Source organism: Dendrobates tinctorius, unplaced genomic scaffold, assembly GCF_039654945.1.
Source record: "Dendrobates tinctorius isolate UK_male_01 unplaced genomic scaffold, ASM3965494v1 ptg000022l, whole genome shotgun sequence".
NCBI classification, from domain to species: Eukaryota; Metazoa; Chordata; class Amphibia; order Anura; family Dendrobatidae; genus Dendrobates; species Dendrobates tinctorius.
The window spans coordinates 22,547,106-22,571,112 of record NW_027361690.1 but is presented as its reverse complement, the minus strand read 5'-3'; the positions used below and the strand labels follow the sequence as shown (position 1 = coordinate 22,571,112).

At 44.1% G+C, this 24,007-nt stretch overlaps 1 protein-coding gene across 3 annotated transcripts in view; it reads left to right on the top strand.

Annotated features, from left to right (window-relative positions):
* The window catches only part of ATP8B4 (ATPase phospholipid transporting 8B4 (putative)), a 355,883-nt gene that overhangs the window by 232,826 nt on the left and 99,050 nt on the right, over positions 1 to 24,007 (top strand). For all 3 annotated transcript variants that reach the window (XM_073568472.1, XM_073568473.1, XM_073568474.1), the window contains 3 exons: positions 14,441 to 14,599; positions 14,744 to 14,832; positions 16,456 to 16,652. In XM_073568472.1, coding sequence (XP_073424573.1) covers positions 14,441 to 14,599; positions 14,744 to 14,832; positions 16,456 to 16,652 — 445 coding nt within the window. The remainder of the gene's footprint in view (positions 1 to 14,440; positions 14,600 to 14,743; positions 14,833 to 16,455; positions 16,653 to 24,007) is intronic.

Genomic DNA, 24,007 nt, shown 5'->3' with positions numbered 1-24,007 from the left:
TCGGCTTCGGGTTGTCCACGGGGGTTCCTCCGTGTTTTTCACGGATCCGGCGGAGGCTACCGAGTGGCTGCGGTCCCATAGAGGATCTCCTGCAAAGGAATCCTAGTGTGTCTAATTTCATCTGGATCCCTTAATTGCAGGCTTAATTGGAGCTCTCCTGACGGGCACCCAGATATCTACAATACCGGACACTGCGTTCAGTGATGGTATCCCCTGGTTTATTTTTTAATAGAGGTGCGGGACTTTGCTCCTATGTTACTAGGTTTATATCTTGTTCTCTTTTTTTCAAAAACTTTAGTTTTAGCTTAAAATGTTACTTAGGTTGAAGTTACAGCCAATGGAAGTCCTGCTATTTATGTGGTGTCTCTGAGTTCTATTTGGGCGCCGATACGCAACATGCCCAGATTAGTGGAGATGGGTTCTGAATTAATATGCATGATATGGAATGTGAGAGGTATCAAAACCCCCCGGAAAAAGGTTAAAGTATTTTCAAAATCAGACACGATCACCCTCACATTGTGGCTCTGGTCGAGACGCACTTGACCAGGGATACAGCTCGGAGTGTGCAAAAACCATGGGTTCAGTGGTCTATACACGCATTTCACACCAGTTATTCCAGGGGAGTCTCATTACTAATACACAAGGACGTTAGATGGGAGGTTCGGGAGGCCCGGAGAGACTTTGAAGGGCGCTTCATATTTGTGTATGCACTGATCAACTCTAGGAAATATGTTATTCTGTGTGTTTATAATCCCCCTCCAGCGGGTACGTCAATTCTCCAGAAAGCATTGAGTTTTGCTCTGAATTACCCAGACGCAGATGTCATTTGTATGGGGTACTTTAATTTGGTTATGAATAATCGCCTTGACAGATTGAGACTGGATGATGGGACAAGGGGTGGGACCTCGGCAGTGGCTGCATCCCAATTATCACAGTTTATAGAAGGTAGTGGATGGTTAGACCTATGGAAACGCACCACCCAGAGATAAGAGAGTATACGTGCCACTCATCCACTAAGCGTTCCTTATCTCGCATAGATTACATTTTTGGATCTAGTCGTCTGGCAATGTGGGTGGATAGTATTGAGCATGGAAGTAGAGGGATTTCGGATCATAGTCCAGTCGTTCTTAAACTCAGGTTTGGCCCACCAAGTGGTAGGATGACATGGAAATTAAACCCTTTCTGGCTGAAACTGGTTAAGTCACCTGACAGAACAGTTGACCAATTACATGATTTTGTGTCCTCCCACCCCGAACCCCGGAATGTTAATTTATTTTGGGACACCCTTAAGGCGTACTTGAGGGGATGCCTATCTTCTACGATCTCCTACATCAAGCGGGTGACGTCGGGGGAGGAATGACGAAATTGAGCCACGACTGAAAGATTCAGAGGCCGCTTACATATCCGATCAAACTAGTGGTAACAGAGTGGAGTGGTTGACTGCCCAAAGATTATATACTCAACACACAGACTCTAAGTCCAAACGTAAATTATTTTTTACTCGCCAGTCCTACTTTGAACTAGGGAACCAATCTAGTAAATTTCTGGCCTACTTGGTGCGGCAGCACAATACAACTTAGGCCTGTTTCACACTTCAGTTTTTTGTATCAGTTAAAATCCGCCAAAAAGGCGGAAAGCGGATCCGTTCCTAACTGATGTGAACGGATGCCACCGGATCCGTTTTTTTGACGGATCCGCCTACTGAAGAATTTTAAAGCAACCGCTGCCCGGGAAGGAGAGAGAGAGAGAGAATTTTTTCTGCCTGCCAGAAATGATTTCAGGGTTAAATGTCCGCCTGACATCATTCCTCCGGGCATGCGCACTAGGGTGACCGCAAAAAATCGATGTCGGAATTTTGTCCGTCTGGACCCCACAAAACGATTCCCCTTTCCAGATATTGAGATAGCCAAAATTTGAGCTCGATCAAACGACGTTAACCCGTGCCGCTCGTCGCTCAAAGTTTGAAAAAATCCAAATTGAGGTATTTTAAGATTTAGGTATTTTGCATAGTCTGTTAGACTATAAAGAATGTGACAACAACATTGCAGAAATAGCCCTGACCAAATTTTCGAACCATTTGTGGTATTTGAATGCAGAGTTGGTGGGATTATCGTTTTTTGATCCCACCATTACAGACAATGAAAAGTTGTTAATGGCTAATAAATTGCTCAGTAGCACAGATGAACCATCAGAGCACGCTAACCTACATGAGTTGATAATTTTACATAGTTATCTAATCTATTCTAGAGCTTTTGTTAAAGTAGTTTTTGAAACGTCAGAATATAATGCTCGGCATTTGCTTACAACTTGCAGGACATATTGCTTTTGTTCTTCATCTTTTGTCAGAAGGTCGTTAAAGTCGGTTACTTCCTACCTCTTTTAATTTTTCTTTCCTAACTTTTGGATTTACAACCCTAGCGTGCTCTGATGGTTCATCTGTGCTGCTGAGCAATTTATTAGCCATTAACAACTTTTCATTGTCTGTAATGGTGGGATCAAAAAACGATAATCCCACCAACTCTGCATTCAAATACCACAAATGGTTCGAAAATTTGGTCAGGGCTATTTCTGCAGTGTTGTTGTCACATTCTTTATAGTCTAACAGACTATGCAAAATACCTAAATCTTAAAATACCTCAATTTGGATTTTTTCAAACTTTGAGCGACGAGCGGCACGGGTTAACGTCATTTGATCAAGCTCAAATTTTGGCTATCTCAATATCTGGAAAGGGGAATCGTTTTGTGGGGTCCAGACTAACAAGATTCTGACATTTTTTTCCCCCCATATGAGATCCGGTCACCCTAATGCGCACTATAAAAATGCGGATCCTTCAGCACAAAAAAACGTTACATGGTCCGTCCAGGCATCTCGGCGGATGCAAAAAAATTGACAGATCCGCAAAAAAACGGATCCAACGAATGGCCATCCGTCAAGATCCGCCGGTAATGCAAATCAATGGGGAAAAAAACGGATCCGCCAAAAAAAATGGCGGATCCGTTTTTTTGCAAAAATGGAGGATTTTGACGGTCAAAAACTGAAGTGTGAAACAGGCCTAACACAATACTGCAGATCCGCGGCTCAGACGGTACTTTAGTGTCCTCGACCGAAGAAATAATGGGCTGTTTCCATGATTATTATAGTTCACTGTACAGCTCAAGAAATGACATTGATAGCCAGGGGTGTCTAGACTATCTATTTGTTATAACGTTCCCCACATTGAGTACTTCTGAGCGGGCCTTTATGGACGCTGAATTTACTTTGGAAGAGATAGAAGATGCCATGAAGGATATGGCCTCTGGGAAAGCTCCTGGGCCGGATGGGTTTCCTATTGAGCTGTACAGAAAATACTGGGAGATTTTGGCGCCACTTTTGTTGTCTGTGTTTCGGGGGATCTGGGGGGGGAGGGATCATGCCGGAGTCCTTCTATGAAGCTAATATAATAGTGCTTAAGAAAGAAGGGAAGGACCCTCTAGATTGTGGATCTTATCGCCCCATATCTTTAGTAAATGTGGATTATAACATTTTTACGAAAATCTTGGCTACTAGGCTGAACTCAATTATTTTGGAACTCATACACCCTGATCAGACTGGCTTTATGCCCGGTAAAAGTACTTCCATTAATATTAGATGGGTTCAATCGGTGGTCCAATGCAGCTCCCTGATGCCGGACAATAGATGGGCATTGGCATCGTTGGATGCAGCCAAGGCCTTCGATTCACTTGAGTGGCCCTTCCTCCACGCATGCTTGCAGAAATATGGTTTTGGGGTAGGTTCCTAAATTGGGTTAATACATTGTATATGAAACCTAAGGCCCGTGTCATTGTAAATGGTTCCATATCTGAGTCCTTTTCTCTGCACAGGGGGATTCGTCAAGGGTATCCCCTTTCCACAGCCCTCTTTGCTCTTGCAATAGAGGCTCTGGCAATTCGCATGAGAACTTGCCCTAATATTATGGGTATAGAGATAGCAGATCGGGAGGATACCATAGGCCCATACGCTGATGACATGGTAATATTTATGGATAGGGCGGAGGAGACACTGACGGGGGTGATTGCTACTATAAATGAATTCAGCAAATATTCCGGCCTGTATATAAATTGGGAGAAATCTGCTCTGATGCCTCTTTCTCATACCCCGATGCCACGACTTGAGACTCTCTCTTTGCTGCCTATTGTACCACATTTTAAATATCTGGGTATTCATATTTATCAATCCAGCACACTTGATCTGCAACTTAATATATATCCATTACTAGAGATAGTCAAAGTCAAATTTGCGATCTGGAGCAAACTCCCGCCGTCTGTAGCTGGACGCTTTAATTTAATTAAAATGATACTACTCCCTAAAGGGCATGTCACACTAAGAGATATCGCTAGCAATATCGCTATAACGAGTGACGTTATAGCGATATTGCTAGCGATATCTCTGTGTCTGATACTTACCTACGACCGGCTCCCCCGCTGGTTATCGCTGATCGCGCGAGAACGTTCAGGACTGTTTCTCGTCGTCAGCTTCCTGTGGCGCTTCCTGCTGTGAGGACGAGCGACGCGTGGAGCCGGGCGGGAGGACGCAGGATCGCCTGGTGTGACAGGTAAGTAGCGATCCCCGTCCCCAGCGATGTCGCTAGTGAGATCTGCCTATGTGGCAGCTCACTAGCGACCACTTAGCGATGTACCAGCGATCCTGACCACGTCATATCGCTGGTCGGGATCGCTGGTACATCGCTAAGTGTGACAGTACCTTAAGATCAGCTATTTTCTCCAACATAGTGCTGTGGTGGTGCCTAGGTCTTCCTTTACTAATTTGAATTCCCAGATTACGCCTTATATATGGGGGAAGGCCAGGCCAAGGCTCAAGCTGTCCACCCTATAAAGGCCAAAAAAAGGGGGGGGGGCAGCACTGCCATATTTTTTCTGTATTATCTGGCGGGACAGGCCAGAGCTATAAATAAGTGGATGCCCAGTGATCATCTTCCTAACTCTGAGAGCCATCTGCTTCATGCCGCCCGTGCTGATTGCCCACTGGGGTTTTTGGAATTGGAGAAGGTAAATGTCCCACGTCTGCTACCCATGCTTCGTCTGGCAAGATTAGTGTGGAGACAGATTAAGAGGGTGGTTGGATTTAGTGATATAGCTGAAATGCCCTTATGGAATAATAGTTATTTTCCAACACTGCTTGTCCACCCGTCTGCCGAATTCTGGTCTCAGTACAATGTTTCTGCGATAGGAGATATATGTGACTGCCGTACACTATTATCTTTCGAACAATTAGAAGCTAGTGTAATGTCCCGAGATCGCAATTCTTCTGATATTTGCAATTGAGATCGGCCATTCAATCGTACATGAGAGGTGCTGGTGTGTGTGAATAATGCTATTTCGTCTTTACCCTTGATAGGCAATCTTAAATCACAGGGTCCCCAGGGTCTCATTTCCTCTCTGGATACACACATGCTATCTGTGGGGACAGAATCTGCCATATGCTTGGTTAGGGGGAAATGGGAAAGGCTCATCCCTGATGCGCAGGGAGAGGAGTGGGAAGAAATCCTGGAGTCACCAACTAAGGTGTCTCCATCAATTAACAACAGAATGATACAACTTTATATTATAAACCAATCATATTTGACTCCGACTCGACTTTTTAAGATGGGCCGTTTCCAATCTTCGGAGTGTTTGAGATGTCATACATCAAATGCGGATTTTGTTCACATGATTTGGCAGTGTCCAATTATAGCACATTATTGGAAAGAAGTGACATCATTATTAACCTCCCTGGCACAAATTCCTATTCCCCTTGAGCCATTGGTTTGTCTGTTCGGGGTGTGGGATGATGAGACATGGGGACATTATACGGGGATTTTCTTACCGGAGACATTGTTTATGGCATGGAAGGTACTGGCACTACGGTGGATGGGGGGTTCGGATCCCTCCCTTAGGGCCTGGATTGAGTTGGTGAACTCAATTATACCATACGAGCGTACGCTGTATCAAAACAGAGGGTGCCCGGGTAAATTTGAGAAGATATAGGAGAGGTGGAATTCCTCTCATCTCACGTTGTAGGACGGAGACATCGCATGATAAAGAGCTAATTATGTGGACACAGGCTGCAAATAGTTGTTGTTTTGTAGTAGTAGTAATAGAGTAGAGGTTTGACAGGCTTTATTACTTGAATAATAACACGCAGACTAATGTAAGGTAATTGACAGTATGTTTTATTCTGTAAGCAACTGGTATACATACACTGTTTGGCATTAATGCTCTGTGGAACATATACGTGTTATATGGTGTTTTCATCATTGTCAGTTTGTATAGTGTATACCCTGTCTATGATTCAATAAACGAATTAAAAAAAAAAAAATTATTTGTCTTTGCTCTCCCTGTGTCACGGGGGCTTAGTTCAAATAAGGCTGAAATACCCGGGGCCCCTGTGGTGTCCCTTTTACTAGGGGAAACCCTGTCTGACCCTCAACCCAGGGTTTTTGCTGAAGGTGCAAATGCCTGAGCCTCTGACCTTTCCTTATCTCCTGCTCAGCCCTGCACTTAACCCTCCACCCAGTGAGGAGTCACACCACCAAAGCTCCCACACAAATAATGACAGACAGGGAGAACTTAAACTGCACTGCGCCGCACACACACAGGAATAAACAGTAATGTGAACAGGGCACAACTAAACACAAATATGGGAAGGAGAAAGGATAACGACGGATCATACGACACCAGATATGAATCTCTCTCTTTTGAACACCTCCACTCCAGACCGGAACCACTTGGTATGAAACACAAGCTATAATCGGCGACGCCCATATGCCAGTATGACTATTTAAAGACTGTGGGCGTGACTAACCTTCCAACCTGGTCTCCAGCAGGATTAATCCCCGAGAGCCTGAAGATCAAGCCGGCGCCACTGAGGCTATAGTGGCTGGAGGTGGAACTACCTCTGCCTGCCGGACGCTGTGGTGTGAACAGCGTCCGACATGACAGTACCCCGTCTTCTACGAGGGACCCCAGGGCCCTCAAGACTCATAGGACCCGGCTTGTCCGGATGACGACGGTGAAAAGAACTGACCAGCCGATCCGCATGTATGTCTGAGGCTGGAACCCAAGACCTCTCCTCCAGACCATACCCCCGCCAGTGCACCAAATACTGAAGAGTACGGCGTACTACTCGAGAGTCCACTACCTTGGCGACCTCGAACTCTAAATCGCCATCCACCATGACTGGAGGTGGCATCGGCGTCGTGTCCACCAAGCCTACCACCTTTTTCAATAAAGCCCTGTGAAAAACGTTATGTATTCTGTGCACCGCAGGAAGTTCCAACCGATAAGCCACTGGGTTAATGATGGCAGAAATCCTAAAAGGCCCAATAAACCTTGGACCCAGTTTTAAAGATGGGATCTTGAGTTTTATGTTCTTCGTAGCTAACCACACCCATTCACCCACACACAGGTCCGGACCTGGCACGCGTCTACTGTCAGCCACCCGTTTGTACCTGGCACTCATGCTCAACAAACGCTGTTTCACCCGCCTCCAGACTGATGACAATTGGGCTCCTAGCTGATCCTCCTCCGGGACACCCCCGGAGTCACCCTGACGTAAGGTACAAAACTGAGGATGTTGACCGTACACACAAAAGAATGGAGACTCTCCTGATGACTCTTGGCGGTGATTATTTAACGCGAATTCGGCCAGAGGAAGGAAAGTAGACCAATCCTCCTGGTTGTCGGACACAAAGCATCATAAATACTGTTCTAGATTTTGGTTCATGCGCTCAGTTTGTCCATTAGACTGTGGATGAAACGCCGATGAATGTGACAACTTGATCCCCAACCTTGAGCAAAAAGCTTTCCAAAACCTCGCCACAAATTGCGTACCCCTATCAGATACTATGTCAGACGGTACTCCGTGGAGTCTGACCACCTCCTTCACAAATACCTGAGCCAACGTCTTAGCATTGGGCAAAGAAGACAACGCCACAAAATGCGCCATCTTTGAAAAAGGGTCAACCACCACCAGGATGACCGTGTTCCCTGCCGAGGCTGGCAAGTCAGTGATAAAATCCATGGAGATTTCTGTCCATGGCCTATTGGGTACCCCCAGAGGCTGTAGCGTGCCAGCAGGACGGGTTCGGGGTGACTTAGCCCTAGCGCACGTGATGCAAGCTGCCACGTACGAGACCACGTCCTGCCGGATTTTGGGCCACCAGAAACAACGCGATACCAGCTCTAAGGTGCCCTTCACCCCTGGGTGACCAGCCAGTACCGAATCGTGGTGTTCCTTCAACACCTTAAGCCGAAGATGCAGGGGTACAAATGATTTGTTGGCGGGAAGACCTGGTGGTACCTCCTCTTGGGCCTCGGCAATCTCCGCCTCTACCTCAGTCGTGAGAGCCGAGACCACTACCCCTTTCTGGAGGATGGGTACCGGCTCTTCCCGAGGTTCTCCCCCCGGAAAACACCTAGACAAAGCATCCGCCTTGGTGTTTTTAGCCCCGGGACGGTACGTCACAAGAAAATTGAAACGAGTAAAAAACAATGCCCAGTGAGCCTGCCTAGGAGACAGACGTTTGGCCGACTCCAGGTAGTTCAGATTCTTATGGTCGGTGATAACTGTGACCTGGTGAGCCGCCCCCTCCAAGAAGTGTCGCCATTCCTCAAAAGCCAGTTTGATGGCCAACAACTCCCTGTTGCCGATATCATAATTCCGTTCGGCCGGCGAAAGCTTCTTGGAGAAGTAGGCGCATGGATGCATCTCGCTCAAGGACGAGCCTTGAGACAGTACTGCCCCCACTCCCACCTCCGACGCATCAACCTCTACCACAAAAGGTTTAGACACGTCTGGTTGCACCAGAATGGGGGCTGAAGCAAAACTATTCTTCAGACGCTCAAATGCACGTATAGCCACCTCAGGCCAGTTCGCCAGATCGGCACCCTTTTTTGTCATGTCCGTGAGCGGTTTGGCGACAGTCGAAAAGTGTTTTATAAATTTCCTATAATAATTCGCAAACCCAAGGAACCGCTGGAGTGCTTTCAGACTCTCCGGCCTCTCCCATTGCAGCACCGCTTGCACCTTAGCGGTGGCCATTTTAAAACCGGCTGCGGACACAATATATCCCAAAAAGGGCAACTCCTGGACAAAAAATAAACATTTTTCCAGCTTAGCATAGAGCTGGTTCTCCCGGAGCAACTGTAACACCTGCCTAACATGCTCCAAATGAGTGTCCCGATCGCTAGAATAAATGAGGATATCATCCAGGTATACAATCACAAATCTCCCCAGGACATGAGCAAATACATCATTAATAAAATGTTGGAAAACGGCAGGCGCGGTGGTCAACCCAAACGGCATAACCAGACTCTCAAAATGACCCTCAGGAGTGTTAAACGCCGTCTTCCACTCATCCCCCTGACGGACCCTTATGAGGTTATACGCCCCCCTGAGGTCCAGCTTGGAAAACCATTTCGCCCCCGCTACCTGGTTGAACAAATCCGGGATCAACGGCATTGGGTAGGGATCACGGATAGTAATCTGGTTTAACTCTCGGAAATCCAGACACGGGCGTAACCCCCCATCTTTCTTCTTAATGAAGAAAAACCCCGCGGCTACAGGCGAGGACGAAGGCCGGATGTGACCTTTGCTCAGACTCTCCGCGATGTAGTCTTTCAGAGCTTGTCTCTCAGGACCAGAAATATTAAACATCCTGGCCTTAGGTAATTTGGCCCCGGGTTTTAACCTAATCGCACAGTCATAGGCTCTATGTGGAGGCAGTTCTGAGCAACCCTTCTCAGAGAAAACATCTGCGAAATCCTGCAAAGCCTCCGGCAGGCTGGGCGTCACGGCGGACACACATGTGGCCAAGCAATTGTCTTGGCAGAAACCACTCCATTGTACTATGTCCTGAGTTTTCCAATTAATTACCGGGTTGTGCCTGGACAGCCATGGAAAACCCAGGACCATTTGAGCTGGGAGATTACGGAGGACCCTACATGTAACCGACTCAGAATGTAGGACCCCAATGTGGAGTTTCACCTCTGCCACAAACTCAGTAATCTCCCCTTGAGGGAGGGTAACAGCATTAATGGTCACCACCTGTATGGGGTGAGGAAGTTTTTCGATCTTAAACCCGGCGGTGTGTGCAAACTCCTCATCTATGAGATTGGTGGCGGAACCGCTATCCACAAACACTGATATAGGTAGCTCTCTGCCGGCGATAATAACCTTGGCAGGGAGCATACATTGAGATACCATCATGGAGGATATGCATACGCTCAGTTGGGTCTCCTCCATACCCTCTGAGCTTAACAGTTTTCCGCCGGTGTGACCCTCTTAGGTAGTACCGGGCAAACGTTAACATAATGACCTCCTTTACCACAGTAGAAACATGCTCCGGGCTTCCGGAATCCCGGAGCGCGAGGCTGAACCTGTGCCACGCCAGCAATCTGCATAGGTTCAGGGGACTTATCTACTTCAACCACACCTGCACCTCTGTTTTCCCCCAGAGGTAGCGTCTCCTGTGCCCCCTGACGAAAACGGCGATCAATACGTATCACCAAACTCATGGCAGACTCCAATGATGCCGGAGTCTCATACATCAGGAGGGCTTGTTTCACCCTCCCTGATACCCCATGAATAAACTGGCTCCGCAGTGCTGGGTCATTCCACTGTGTGTCTACAGCCCAGCGGCGAAATTCCGAACAATAGTCTTCTGCCAAGCGCTCCCCCTGGCGGAGGGCGCGGATTTTAGATTCCGCTAGAGCCAGTCGGTCAGGGTCATCGTAAATGAGCCCGAGGGCAGAAAAAACATTATCGACCGAATGAAATGTAGCAGAGTCAGCTGGTAAGGAAAATGCCCATGCTTGGGGGTCACCACTCAGTAATGACAACACCAGCCCTACTCGCTGGGCCTCATTACCTGAGGATATTGGCCGCATGCGGAAGTATAATTTGCAGGCCTCCCGAAATACGACAAATTTGCTGCGATCGCCTGAAAATCGTTCTGGCAGCGGAAACTTCGGCTCTGCACCGATACCTGCAGATGCCGTTTGCACCTTCGCTACTACCAGGCCCTGCTGCTGAACTGCCCCTTTCAACTCGGAGACCTGTAAGGACAGCGCCGCCAACTGGCGGGTTATGGAATCTAATGGATCCATGGACTCCTGAAAAAATGTGGGCCTATTATAATGTCACGGGGGCTTAGTTCAACTAAGGCTGAAATACCCGGGGCCCCTGTGGTGTCCCTTTTACTAGGGGAAACCCTGTCTGACCCTCAACCCAGGGTTTTTGCTGAAGGTGCAAATGCCTGAGCCTCCGACCTTTCCTTATCTCCTGCTCAGCCCTGCACTTAACCCTCCACCCTCCACCCAGTGAGGAGTCACACCACCAAAGCTCCCACACAAATAATGACAGACAGGGAGAACTTAAACTGCACTGCGCCGCACACACACAGGAATAAACAGTAATGTGAACAGGGCACAACTAAACACAAATATGGGAAGGAGAAAGGATAACGACGGATCATACGACACCAGATATGAATCTCTCTCTTTTGAACACCTCCACTCCAGACCTGAACCACTTGGTATGAAACACAAGCTATAATCGGCGACGCCCATATGCCAGTATGACTATTTAAAGACCGTGGGCGTGACTAACCTTCCAACCTGGTCTCCAGCAGGATTAACCCCCGAGAGCCTGAAGATCAAGCCGGCGCCACTGAGGCTATAGTGGCTGGAGGTGGAACTACCTCTGCCTGCCGGACGCTGTGGTGTGAACAGCGTCCGACATGACACCCTGTCTGCAATCATTTGACTAATCTGGGACCTCTGTTAATCACTGGCACTGCACATTGGTTTCATGCCCACAGCAAGTGTAGCTGACATCTTCTTTTCCGCATCCTTGCTTTATTTTTATCAGTTAACAAAATGCAAAGCAAATGAACAAAATAGAAATCTAAATCAAATCAATATTCGGTATGACCTCCCTTTTGCGTTCAAAACAGGTACACTTACACAAAGATTTTGAAGGCAATCTGCAGGGAATTTGTTCCAACCATCTCCATGATGTCCCACACAGTTTCAGTATTGAGATCAGGGCTCTGTGAGAGCCATATTAGCAGTTACAGGAGACCTATATCTTTGGGCTGCAGAAAGCTCTTAATTACATTGTCTGTATGATTCGGGTCATTGTTCTACAGAATAAATTTGGAGCCCAATCATATGCAGCCCTAATGGGATTGCATGATGGATAATATCTGTTTGTATTTCTCAGCTTTGAGGAACAAAGGTGGGCAATGTAGAGGACTATAGATGCAGTGGTTGGCAAAGGAAACTTAATGCAGCAGATGAGACACGTCATGCTTGATTCCCTTCAAAATTGGAACATGTCCCAGTGCCGTCGGCTCAAAACTAAGAAGCAGCAGATCCTCTGGATTGTTGAGTAAAAATGTGAATTATTTGGCTGTAACAGAAGGCAGCTTGTTTGCCCTACGACTGGTTAAAAGTACAATAATGGGTGTCTGCAGGCAGCCGTAAAACATGGAGAAGGTTCCTTGCAAGTTTCGGGCTGCATGTCAGGAAATGGAGTTGGGCATTTGGTCTGGATTACTGATGCCCTCAATGCTGAGAAATACAGGCAGATTCGTAGCCATCATGCATAAGGGAGGGGTCTGATTGGCTCCAAATTTATTCTGCAGCAGAATAATGACCCAAAACATACAGCCAATGTCAATAATATCTTCAGCAAAAAGAAAAATAAAGAGTCCTGGAAGTGATGATATGGCCCCCTGATCTCAAAAACATAGCGTCTATTTGGAATTACATGAAGAATTCGCGCAAGCCTACATAAACAGAAGATATGTAGTTAGAACTCCAAGATGTTTGGAAAAACCTCCCTGTCGAGTTCGTTTAAAAACGGTGCAAGCATCCCTACAAGAATCTATGCTTTGAAGGCAAAGGGTGATCACACCAAGTAATAATTTGATTTAGATTTCTATTTTGTTCATTCACTTTGCATTTTGGTTATTGATAAAAAATAAATGTAACACTTCTATTTTTGAAGACATTCTTACTTTGCTGTATTATTTTTCATATCTGCCTAAAACATTTGCACAGTACTGTATATCATAAAAGTGGTAGTTTAGCATCCATCAGGACACATATGTTGGCATACCTCCTTTTTCAGGTCTGTGACAAAGCATATTCCGTATTATACGTTAATGAGACATTATCAAATATGTACTGTATTTTGCGGTTTATAAGATGCACCAGATTATAAGACGCACCCCAAATTTTGAGGAGAAAAATCGGAAAAAAAATCTTTTTTTAATAAAATGGTGGTGCTTCTTATAATCCATGCAGCTTATTGCTTACCGTGGGTGGTGGCTGCGGTGGAGCGGGGTCTGAGGGTTGCTGCTGGCAGAGGCAGGAGTGGGTTGATGCTGTAGACCCCAGACTGGGAGAAAAGGGTGTTCGGATGTGGGACTGTGGGTGTTCGGTGGAGCAGGGGCGCCACCGACATTTTGTGAAAGCCTGCAGATGGAGATCTTGGCGCTGAGATCTCCAACTGCACATATGCAGCCCCCGGCAGACATTTTCCCGGTGTCCACCGCATAGTAAACCATGGAAGTGCAGGGGGCTCCCGGCCCCAGTACCAGCGAACACCCGCAGCGTCACACATCCAAACACCCCCTCATCCCAGCCTGCAGCAACGCTCCACTCTTGCCTCCTCCAGCAGCGACCCTGGGACCCTGCTCCACCACAGCCGGTAAGGTATATTCCCATTATTAGACGCACCCTCATTTTCCCTTCAAATTTTGGGGGAAAAAGTTGATTTTTTTTTTTCTAAGTACATGAGTATATGGATGGCTGTTGGCGCCCTATGCTTATTCAGTATCATATGTCAGAACACAACACGATGTGAATAGACATTTAACATGATCTAAATGTTTGCATTTTTTAGCACATAAACCCAGGATACTTACTTAAAGGGGTTATCGAACTTAAAAAAAAAATACAAATTAAAAAATTAAATCTAGCTACAAAGGTAAAAATAAAAAGATGGTTCCTATCCCTGAGCGTTGATGTCAGCAGTAAAGACTGGGAGCGTTGCACCAGGCATATATTGGTACATGAAGATCAGGAGGACTGCTGGATCGCCGGGGAAAAGACGAGTTTAAATATAGTTTCTTTTGTCGGTTTCTAATATTTCCTGTTGTTTTTTTTACCTTTTTTTTTTTTAAAGTTGAATGTTACCTTTTACTATTATTTTTTTTTCATGCATGATTAAGGTACCCATAGATTTCAAGATATAAAATATCAAAACTTGTTTTAGATGAAGGGGAATACAATGCTTAGTGTAGGTATGCGAGCAGCATATAAATTCATGATGGTTACATGCACTCTTGATTCACAGCAAAACAAGGAAATATTTATTTGCATTTTTCTACAGGGGAGATCTTATCTGAGCCCCCAAACAACAAGCTTGACAAATTTAATGGAACGTTAATCTGGAAAGATTGCAAGCATTCTCTGAATAATAGCAAGATGCTTTTGAGAGGATGTGTCCTAAGAAATACTGAATGGTGCTTTGGGATGGTCGTCTTCGCAGGTATCCTGTTCATTTGTAAACCCTTCCAAATGTTCATTTATCAAGTCATTCATCAAACTATCCCTACTCTTATTTGTTACTTTTTCCCTATTTGATGCTTGTATGTAACTCTCAGAACTACTCCACAATGACTTGTTTTCACAGGACCAGATACTAAATTAATGCAAAACAGTGGGAAAACAAAGTTTAAAAGAACCAGCATTGATCGACTGATGAACACTTTAGTTTTATGGGTAAGTTGGGACTTGGGATAAACCGGTTTTGTCTAATGCATGTGTGCGGTATTTTGAAACCAGTAAATGTATAGCATATCACGACAATTATTCTGGTTCCATCCTTTTGAGTCTGTTTATGAGAAACAAAGAAGCTCAGCAGCAGAAAAGATTTCTAATCTGGCCTTATATAATTTTCCTTTTTATTGTATTTCCTGGCTTGTTTTAATTGATTTATCCATGAAAGATAGGCATCACTAGAGTTGGTGCTAATGCATTTGCAGGATAAATGGCCACATTAATAATCTATGGTCATTGGAAGTGAGCCCTCAAAAGTAGACTCCCAGATGCCGAGAGGTAGGAGGAGGTTCTCAGGGTTCCCGTCCAGTGGCCTTAGATTATTGACATGGCCAATGAATTGGGTCCTGCAGATCAATTTGAACCAACTCTGGTTATCACCCATCTACCGGATGGGTAATAAATGTCTGATTGCTGGAACTTGCACCACAATTCCAATCAGTCGAACCAGTGTCAAAATTCCCTGTTCTTCACTTTCTATTCATTTTGGCAACCACACTTGCTGGAATTTTTTTTGCAAAATGTACTTTTTTTTCAGTAAAATAATATTTTCTGCTGTTGAGCTCCCCTCTCATCTAATTTCATATTGTGCCACTTTTTTGTGTTATGATTATTTTATTTAAAAAAACAACTCTTTACTGAACCCTTTTTAAGGGGGTTGCTCAACCCTAATTAAAAAGAAAAAGTATGCACAAAATACTGATCCTGCACCATTCTTCTTCCAAAGCGTCCTGGGATCCCTGCCAGTCTCTTCTGTTTCAGGAAGGTAGGCATATAACCTTTAGGCTGTGTGCACACGTTGCGGATTCTGTGTTTCCGCAGCGGTTTTGGCCCTGCGGAAACGCAGCAGTTACGCTGACATGGTACAGTACCATGTAACCCTATGGCTTTTCAAAACTGCTGTGCTCACGCTGCGGTTTATTCCGCGCGGTTTTGCAGCGGTTTACAAACCGCAGCATGTCAATTGTTTGGGCGGCTCCGCAGCGGTTTCACACCTTTAACATAGTAGAGGTGTGAAACCGCTGGCCAAACCGCAGGTCACTTTACCTGCGGTTTTACCTGCGGATCCGCGCTGAAAAACCCGCAGCTGAATCTGCAACGTGTGCACATAGCCTTAAAGTCAATTATTTTCTGTAGCAGTGCCCAAACGTCCACTGCTGAGGCCAACGATTGGCTGATGTTGTCACCTGTCTGTCTGAACTGAACAGGGAGTACACACAAGTACATCTTGTCTGGTTAAAACAACTTGTGACTGCTGCTTGTCAAACACTGGCTGCAGCAGTGATTAACGCATCACCGCTGTTGACAGTGATTGGCTGCTATGGGCCTGCCGGAACTGGTTTTACAGAGACTGACAGAGAACCTGGACAGCGTTTAGAAAAGGATTCTTAGGGGATTGACAAGTCCTACTTTATTATATTAATTTTAAGATTGGAAAAAAAAGTTAGCTGAGCACCCACCTTTAAATATTTCCTTCTTTCTTTCCCTTGCTTCCATACCGTACATCTAATGTTTGAACGATTGTATTGGTGAAGCTGTACAATAATCCTGATGTCTGTTTTCCAGATATTTGGCTTCCTGGTCTGCATGGGAATCATTCTAGCTTTTGGAAACTCCATTTGGGAGCATCATGTTGGCAGCCGTTTTCGAGTCTACCTACACTGGGATGAGCTGGTGGACAGTGCTGTGTTCTCAGGATTCCTTACTTTCTGGTCTTACATTATCATACTGAATACGGTAGTGCCGATATCTCTCTACGTAAGGTAAGGGGAATGAAATACAGAGACATCTATTATCTGTATGTTTGTTCTGTAATTCTTATTGATAGTTGTAGCTCAATTTAGAGAGTTTGTGTCTTTATTAAAATACCAAATCTCGGCTTGAAAAAAACTCTTGGCTGCCTGCAGAGATTCAAGAAGCAGCACTTCACGCCATACTGTATTTACATCAATTTTAGTTTCTCTCCATAGTGTTGTCTTTTCTGTAACCTTCTCTAAATCAGACCTCCCTCACCTATATTGAGATGAAGCTTTCATATTAAAACTAGCTGTCTTAGTTTTCTTTGTTAGAAATAACCATTTTCATTGAAATTGTGTCAATGATTTTGTTTCCTTCCTGCTTCATTCAACAGCCAGCAGGTAAGCAGTGGGGGCAGCATTGTCACTCCTGCACCTGAACACCCAGGCTTGGCATACCTCATGTAACTTTGTCCCACCGTACGATTCACCCATTATCCTGTTCTTTGTTTTTAGATTTTTTTCCCATAATTGTGTGCACATTTTCCTTATAAATGCCTTTCTGTAGAATAGTTTTCTAGATATGCACTTAGTCATGTGTATAGTATGCTTGTGTCAGTGTGTATCTGTGGGTACACTCACACTGCAATGGTTGCGAGTGACTCTAAACCAATGTGTAATTAAACATTTAGAACCGTAACATGTAAAGAGATCAATTTGTGGTTTATTTCTTGCTCTTTTCACTTTGTATGATATTTATGTTAATGAATAATTTTTTGATTATTTCAGTATAAGTAGGCAATGCATTAGTAAAGGTTATAGGTTGTACCGTAATTTTCATACTTGATAGGACCATTTTGAAGCTTTTATTACCTCCTAGTACATTGGATGATGGCAGCGCCCTTGTTGCATGATCCCAGGTTACTTGGCAGTTAATCCTCTTTTTGTCTCTACTCATCATTCTAACACTTGAAACATCATATGTGATTAAGATCTTTGTGGTTAATACGACCGACCCCCAGAAAAGCCTATCATTTATTTTGTAGATTACACATAGCATAGACAATATTTTGGTTTTTGTTTCGTAAATAAATAAGAATTTAATATCGTAAAGCTAAATACATTGCTAACAGGGCCTTTGATTTTCTTATAATATTATAATCTCCCATAATCACTCACCTTCTGTCACACCCAAAAATTCCATCACATGCCATTGGTCTGCTCCCTCATTGGAAATAAAGACATTCATAAGACCACTGCGGCCGGTGATTGGCTGCAGCTGTCAATTGACTTGAACAGCAGATCACTGGATATTTCTGTGATGACACATTGTTCGAGTCACATGACCATTGCAGACAATTTCAGGCTGCGGGGGTTGTCTGAATGAGGGAAGGTAACTGTATTACTTCTGGTGCTGGCACAGATCAGAGCCACCTGCTTTGGAGACAAAAAAAAACAAAAACTGGCCCTCGGTCAATTTTCTTTGTAGTCAGGACAACCCCTTGAAAGGGCTTTACAACCACATTTAATGCCTGCATATCTATTTATATATATAAAACAAATCTGACCAGCACCTCCTAACAAAATGACACAAATGTGAGCAACTACAAGCTGCAGTGGATGTAACATGTATAAAGCTAAGAGTGCAGCAGCATACAGTGTGTGCTAAGCTATATGCAAACTTGGCAGTTAGGAATTGTCATCTGCATTACTTCCACAAAGATTTAGGTACTTGAGATACTTGGCAGAGAAATTAGCCAATTCACGTGGGCCCACCAGTCACAACAAAGCAACCTTTCTTGGATGGGACTCTAACTCTGTCAGATATACCTCTCCCAGGCTAAAGCCCACAAATTTGAAGCACAGATAGGGTCTCTCACTAATTAATCTAAGGTGTAGATAGGAGGATGCTCAGCCAAATATCAATTTGTGCTCTAAATACCTCAATTTTTAGAACTATAGTTTATATGGCAGCAATGTCCTGAGGATGTGGCGAGAGCCTGACTATGAATCTGGGCATACGCTGCCTCCGACTGTGACTGTGGCTATACTACATCTCTGGCAGGGAAGAGGGTCACAGAAGAGAGTGACCTGGCAGTCACTGACAGGAGGCCGACGGCGGGGGGATAAAGAGGGAGAGAGTCTAGTGAGATGTAAATACTGGCCAAGCATCCTGTACTTGGGAGCTCATTTGCTTAAACGTTCGCTGATTGAGTTCTAGAAATCGGAGATATGGACTTATAATTCGGAGCCATGGAGGTGAACAACATTTCAGATGCTTTCCATACATGACGTTCGTTAATGGTCTAAAAACCTGCTGACGGTTTCCCTTTAACTTGGTGAGTTATGACAGTGCAAAAAAGAAATGGATAATGATAGTGCCGTCTCTGCGTCACTTGTAGAACATGCCACCACTTTACTGGCGAGCCGGCAAACGCCCGTGTGTGACTCGGACAGGATAAACCTTGGCTTTAAGATGCTTTCTTAATGTGCTTTTAAACATTTTAATATAGTCTGTATTCCTTCTTCCAAAAACATCCTTCTTTATACCTAAGATGGTCACCTTGGACTGCTACTAATAGGATTACATTTCTGGGTAGTAGCGCAAACTATGTAAAATATTTTCTCTTTTCCCCTCTTCTGGACACATTGCTCTAATTTGTCAGCATTCTGTAATACACAGCTGTAAAAGCAACTTGTGCGAGCTAGAAATAAGTCCTAATTTCTTCTATTACTTGTATCCTCCATGTTTAAGGTGTCATGAAGGAAGGGGCATGTATCTCCGCGCGCCCCAGTCTCGTTCTGCTCACTTTCCCAGCAGGAGCCTCCTTTTTAGCATGCACATAATTTGTAGCATCTTATGATAAACAGACTTCTTTTGTGTATAAAATGTTTTTTTTACAAGGCCAAGTGGAATACTTTCATGTCACAGACTAGAATCTTGAGCTAAATTCATTTTGAGCACAGTTTCCAGCCTTTTCAGCGTGTTGCAGGGTCTTTAGCGCAGCATCTCATGTCTACACATGGTATTTTTCTCTTATACCATCCATTTTTTTTCCCAACATCTGAGATGGGTGGGTCAATGCGCTATTGTCCAACAAGAGAATCCTCACTCACTTCCAAGACACAACACTTTCTTGTTTTCTCTTCTTTTTTTATCATCTTCGTCCAGCTACGTTTTACCGGCTTTTATCGTTAATTGGCTGTATTATTTTACACTCGCGGTATCTCCAAAACACTTTTAACTTTTGGCTCCGTCACTGAGTACTAGCTTGCAGCAATAAGATGTGGAAAAATGCTACAAGGTTTACATCTCTTTATATTTAGATGTGAGATTATCTCTATAACCTTTATACTGGGCCAGAAAAGGGGAGAGACACGATGGCTGTATAGGACGCTAACTACAGCAATATTCTTCGTTTTTACCATAGTTGCCATTTCGCTATAGAATACAATTTTGTATCTTACATGGAGAAAAATCAGACAATAGAAAGAAAACAAAAAAAAAACAAGACATCTTCTCATCCTCTGTATAAATATGCTAATCAAAGAAAGTAAATTGTTTCCTATCTCTTAGGTTGTATTATAGTTAATGTCAGATTTAATTCTGACTTCATTGACTGTGTATAACGTTCCTTTTTCGAGATGTTATTACCACATCCGCAGGCAATAGAGATCGCCAAGGGTGATGACAGCCCCTATGCCCCATTTAATGGCTGCCCATTCAAGCATCTGTTAGAGACCAACAAAACGCTGACATTACCAAATTGCATAGTTAAATAAAGGAAGCTGGAAAAGGATAAAAGTGCAATAGTGTCTTATCCGGCGATGAATGACAATCTAGGATTTGCTCACCTGATGAGGTTGTGTGGTACACAACAACTAAAGTAGCTCAAAATGTCAGCTGCTGCAGAGCCACAGGTGAAAACCAATGCAAATTAATACTGGACAGAAATGGGTTAACCGTGCTGCTGCTGATAACCAATTGAAGATTCTAGGCGACCGAAGAAGTTTCTTTTTTTTTTTTAAACCAGTTATTTTTATTTAGGTTTCAAAAGATTTTAAACAATAAACAGTGGATATCAATATACATGTAACAATTCACATATCTTGTAATAATACAATCAAAGCCATCCCCCCCTCCCCCATCCCCCAATACTCCTTATGCCAGGTATAATTGAGAGTCTTAGCAATCATATCACCGCCATCCAGGCGGACCATATTTTTTCGAAAGTTCCTTCACCATGCCTTCGCCTGTAAATGCTTTCCTCTAAATGCATTACCGTACGTGTCTGAGCAATAAATTCCCTCCTAGTGGGGGGTTCCGAATCCTTCCATTTTCGTGCTATTAGTTTGCGTGCCACATACAGCAACCTCGCTATTGCCACCTTGTAATGTTCTGAGACAGGTATCCCATCCACCTCCCCCAAAACACACAGCACTGGATTCCTGTCGAGCGTACATGCATAAGCTCTCTCAATTTTGTTGATAACGACCAGCCAGTATGCCCCCAGCCGCGGACACGACCATAACATATGTAACAGTCCGGCCTGGTCTGTGCCACATCTAGGGCAGCTAGAGTCTCCCCTCAAGCCCGCCTTGAATAGGACCAGCGGTGTTTTGTATGTTCTATGTATTACATATAATTGGGAGAGCCGTGCCTGCTCGCTTAGAGAGATCTTCGGGACATATTCAAGAAAAGCCTCCCATTGTTCTGTTGTGAGGGTACCCACCTCCCTTTCCCATTTACTCTTTGCAGTGAGGTGACTGTCCCCCAGATAGGAGTGTAGTAGATCATGATATATGCTGGATATAACTCCCCTCGTCCCTCCTTTCATACACACAAAGTCTAGTACAATGTCGCCCTGAACCGTCATGGCTCCCAATCTACACTGTGCCCTCCAAGCATGTCGAAGTATATAGTGCCATACTGAAGGCAAATCAAATTCCTCTCTCAATGTTTCAAAAGTCTTCAGATCCGTTCCACTCTGCAGCTTGCACACATATCTCACTCCTTTCGCCTTCCAATTGCCCATTTGACGCAGCTTATTAAGTTTCGGCAGATGCTCATTGTCCCACACCGGTGAGTACCTAGTCAGCTCATCCACCCCTCTGATCCTTTTAATGGTGTCCCATACCTTCTGAATCATGCCTATGGTAGGATATGGTGCTCCCAGTTTCTTAAAGGTACCATCCTCTAGACCCTGGATAAGTGGGGGTCTCCCCGTCACATGTACCAGCACCCGGTGGGCTGCTCCTCCACAATCGAGCTCTCTCTACCCCCTGACATGCTGGCCCTGTACTGCCAAGAAATAGACCCATGGACTTGGTGTGGCTAGTCCTCCCTCTTCCTTCCCTTTTGACCGAAGAAGTTTCTATGCGGTTTATTCTCAACGCTTTTCGAAGTCTTCCGACTTCCATCAGGTAGTTTGTCCTAATGAAGAAGTCGGATGACTTCAAAATGCCTTGAAAATAAACCGCATAGAAACTTGTTCAGTCTCCTAAAATCTACAGTTGGTTAGCAGCAGTGCGGTTAACCCATTTCTGTCCAGCATTGTTTACGAAATTGCGCACAATGCATAGAGGTTCATAGTAAATCAGGTCGGCTGTAATGACCCTGTATTGCAGGTAATGTAGTTGCTTTGTGCACCTCCATTTGCCACAGAATTCGTAGCAGTGCTTCTCTGGGCTAACGCTAGCTTTCATACAACATGCCACAATATGTGTTTTCTCTTGGAAGCTGTGATAAAATACCTCTTAAAGGGAATCGGTCACCCTATTTTTTGCCTATCAGCTGCCGGCACCGCCATCAGGGGCTTATCTACAGCATTCTGTAATGCTGTAGATAAGCCCCCGATGTAACCTGAAAGATAAGAAAAAGGAGTTAGATTATACTCACTAGGACCTTTTCCAGCGCCTCCGCACTGCAGTATTCTGTTCTGCCCTCAACAGGGTAGAGCAGTGCGCCTGTGCAGGAGCCACAACAGGCAGCAAAGAAGAGGACGTCACAGTTAGAAGAAGGGAGGTGCCGAACCGTAACACCCATCGGACCAAGACCGGACTGCCCCCTAGTGAGTATAATCTAACTCCTTTTTCTTATCTTTCAGGTTACATCGGGGGCTTATCTACAGCATTACAGAATGCTGTAGATAAGCCCTTGATGTGGGTGTCGGCAGCTGATAGGCGAAAAATAGGGTGACAGATTCTCTTTAATGTTTCTCTGTGAAAATCTGAAATCCGCAGAGGTACGGTATGAAGCTGGCATATTTGGGATCCGTATAATACTCCAGAAGACTCAGAAAAATGTATCATGACTGGTGTTATATACTCTCATCAGAGAACAAAAAAATAGATATAAAAGTATCACTTTGTTAATATACGGTAGTTAAAATATATTAATAAAAAAATTTAAAAATAAAAATTAAAAAGTTTCTGGGAGAGAGATACAGAGCATATAAAGAAACCCTTAAACGTAGACATCCCATTAACGTCAAATTTCATTCTATTTAATCTGGATCCTTCAAATTTACACTTTAAAAAAGGCTTACTGATACCTCACATGTTCAACGCAGCTAAAATAACTGTCGCAAGACACTGGAAAGATGTAGAGACCCCTACCTAAAAAGAATGGATAAAAGAATCCAACCAAATTGGTATTTACGAGAAAATTAGACTTTCAAGATCTAAAAACTTAAAGACTCTAAACGCATGGATAGCCTGGTTGAACGCCTCAGAGGATCACCAAATAAGCACAACCGGTAATCTTTAATTTCTGTCCCTCTACAAATTTCTTTTGTTATTCATTTTTTTTTCCTTTACATGTAGCTTGTTCTGTAATGTTCATGCCTTGATTTGACCTTGATTTCCCAAATCGCTTAGTTAACCTCTATATTTTAAGCAGGATTTTCTGACTCTGACTCCTTACCCTCCCCCTTTCCTTCCCGTGTCCCTCCCCACCACTGCCCCTTGTTTTTTAAACTCTTCTTACAACCCTTTTGGTTCGCAAATCCACAGCCTTGTGGTGTTATCGTTGGGGTTTATTAAGAATGTTTGGTTTTTTTAATCTCATTCTTTCTTTTACTATTTCTGGAAAATGGAATTTTCCTTTCCTGTTATATTTTTGAAATTTTCTAAATAAAGAATATATATATAAAATATATACTAATAGATCAAAATACTATACAAAAAGTGCACTTGCTGTTTCAACAGGACTACCATCGCACCAGTAGAACTTACTGGCCAATAGACTGGTGATACCTTCAACTCATAAAGCACAAATATGGAAAATAGCTGTAGATATATAACTGAAATAATTCTGAATGTTTAGCGCTGCATGAACTCTGTGGCCTTTATTGCATAGTTTTCAAAACTTAGAGACAAGG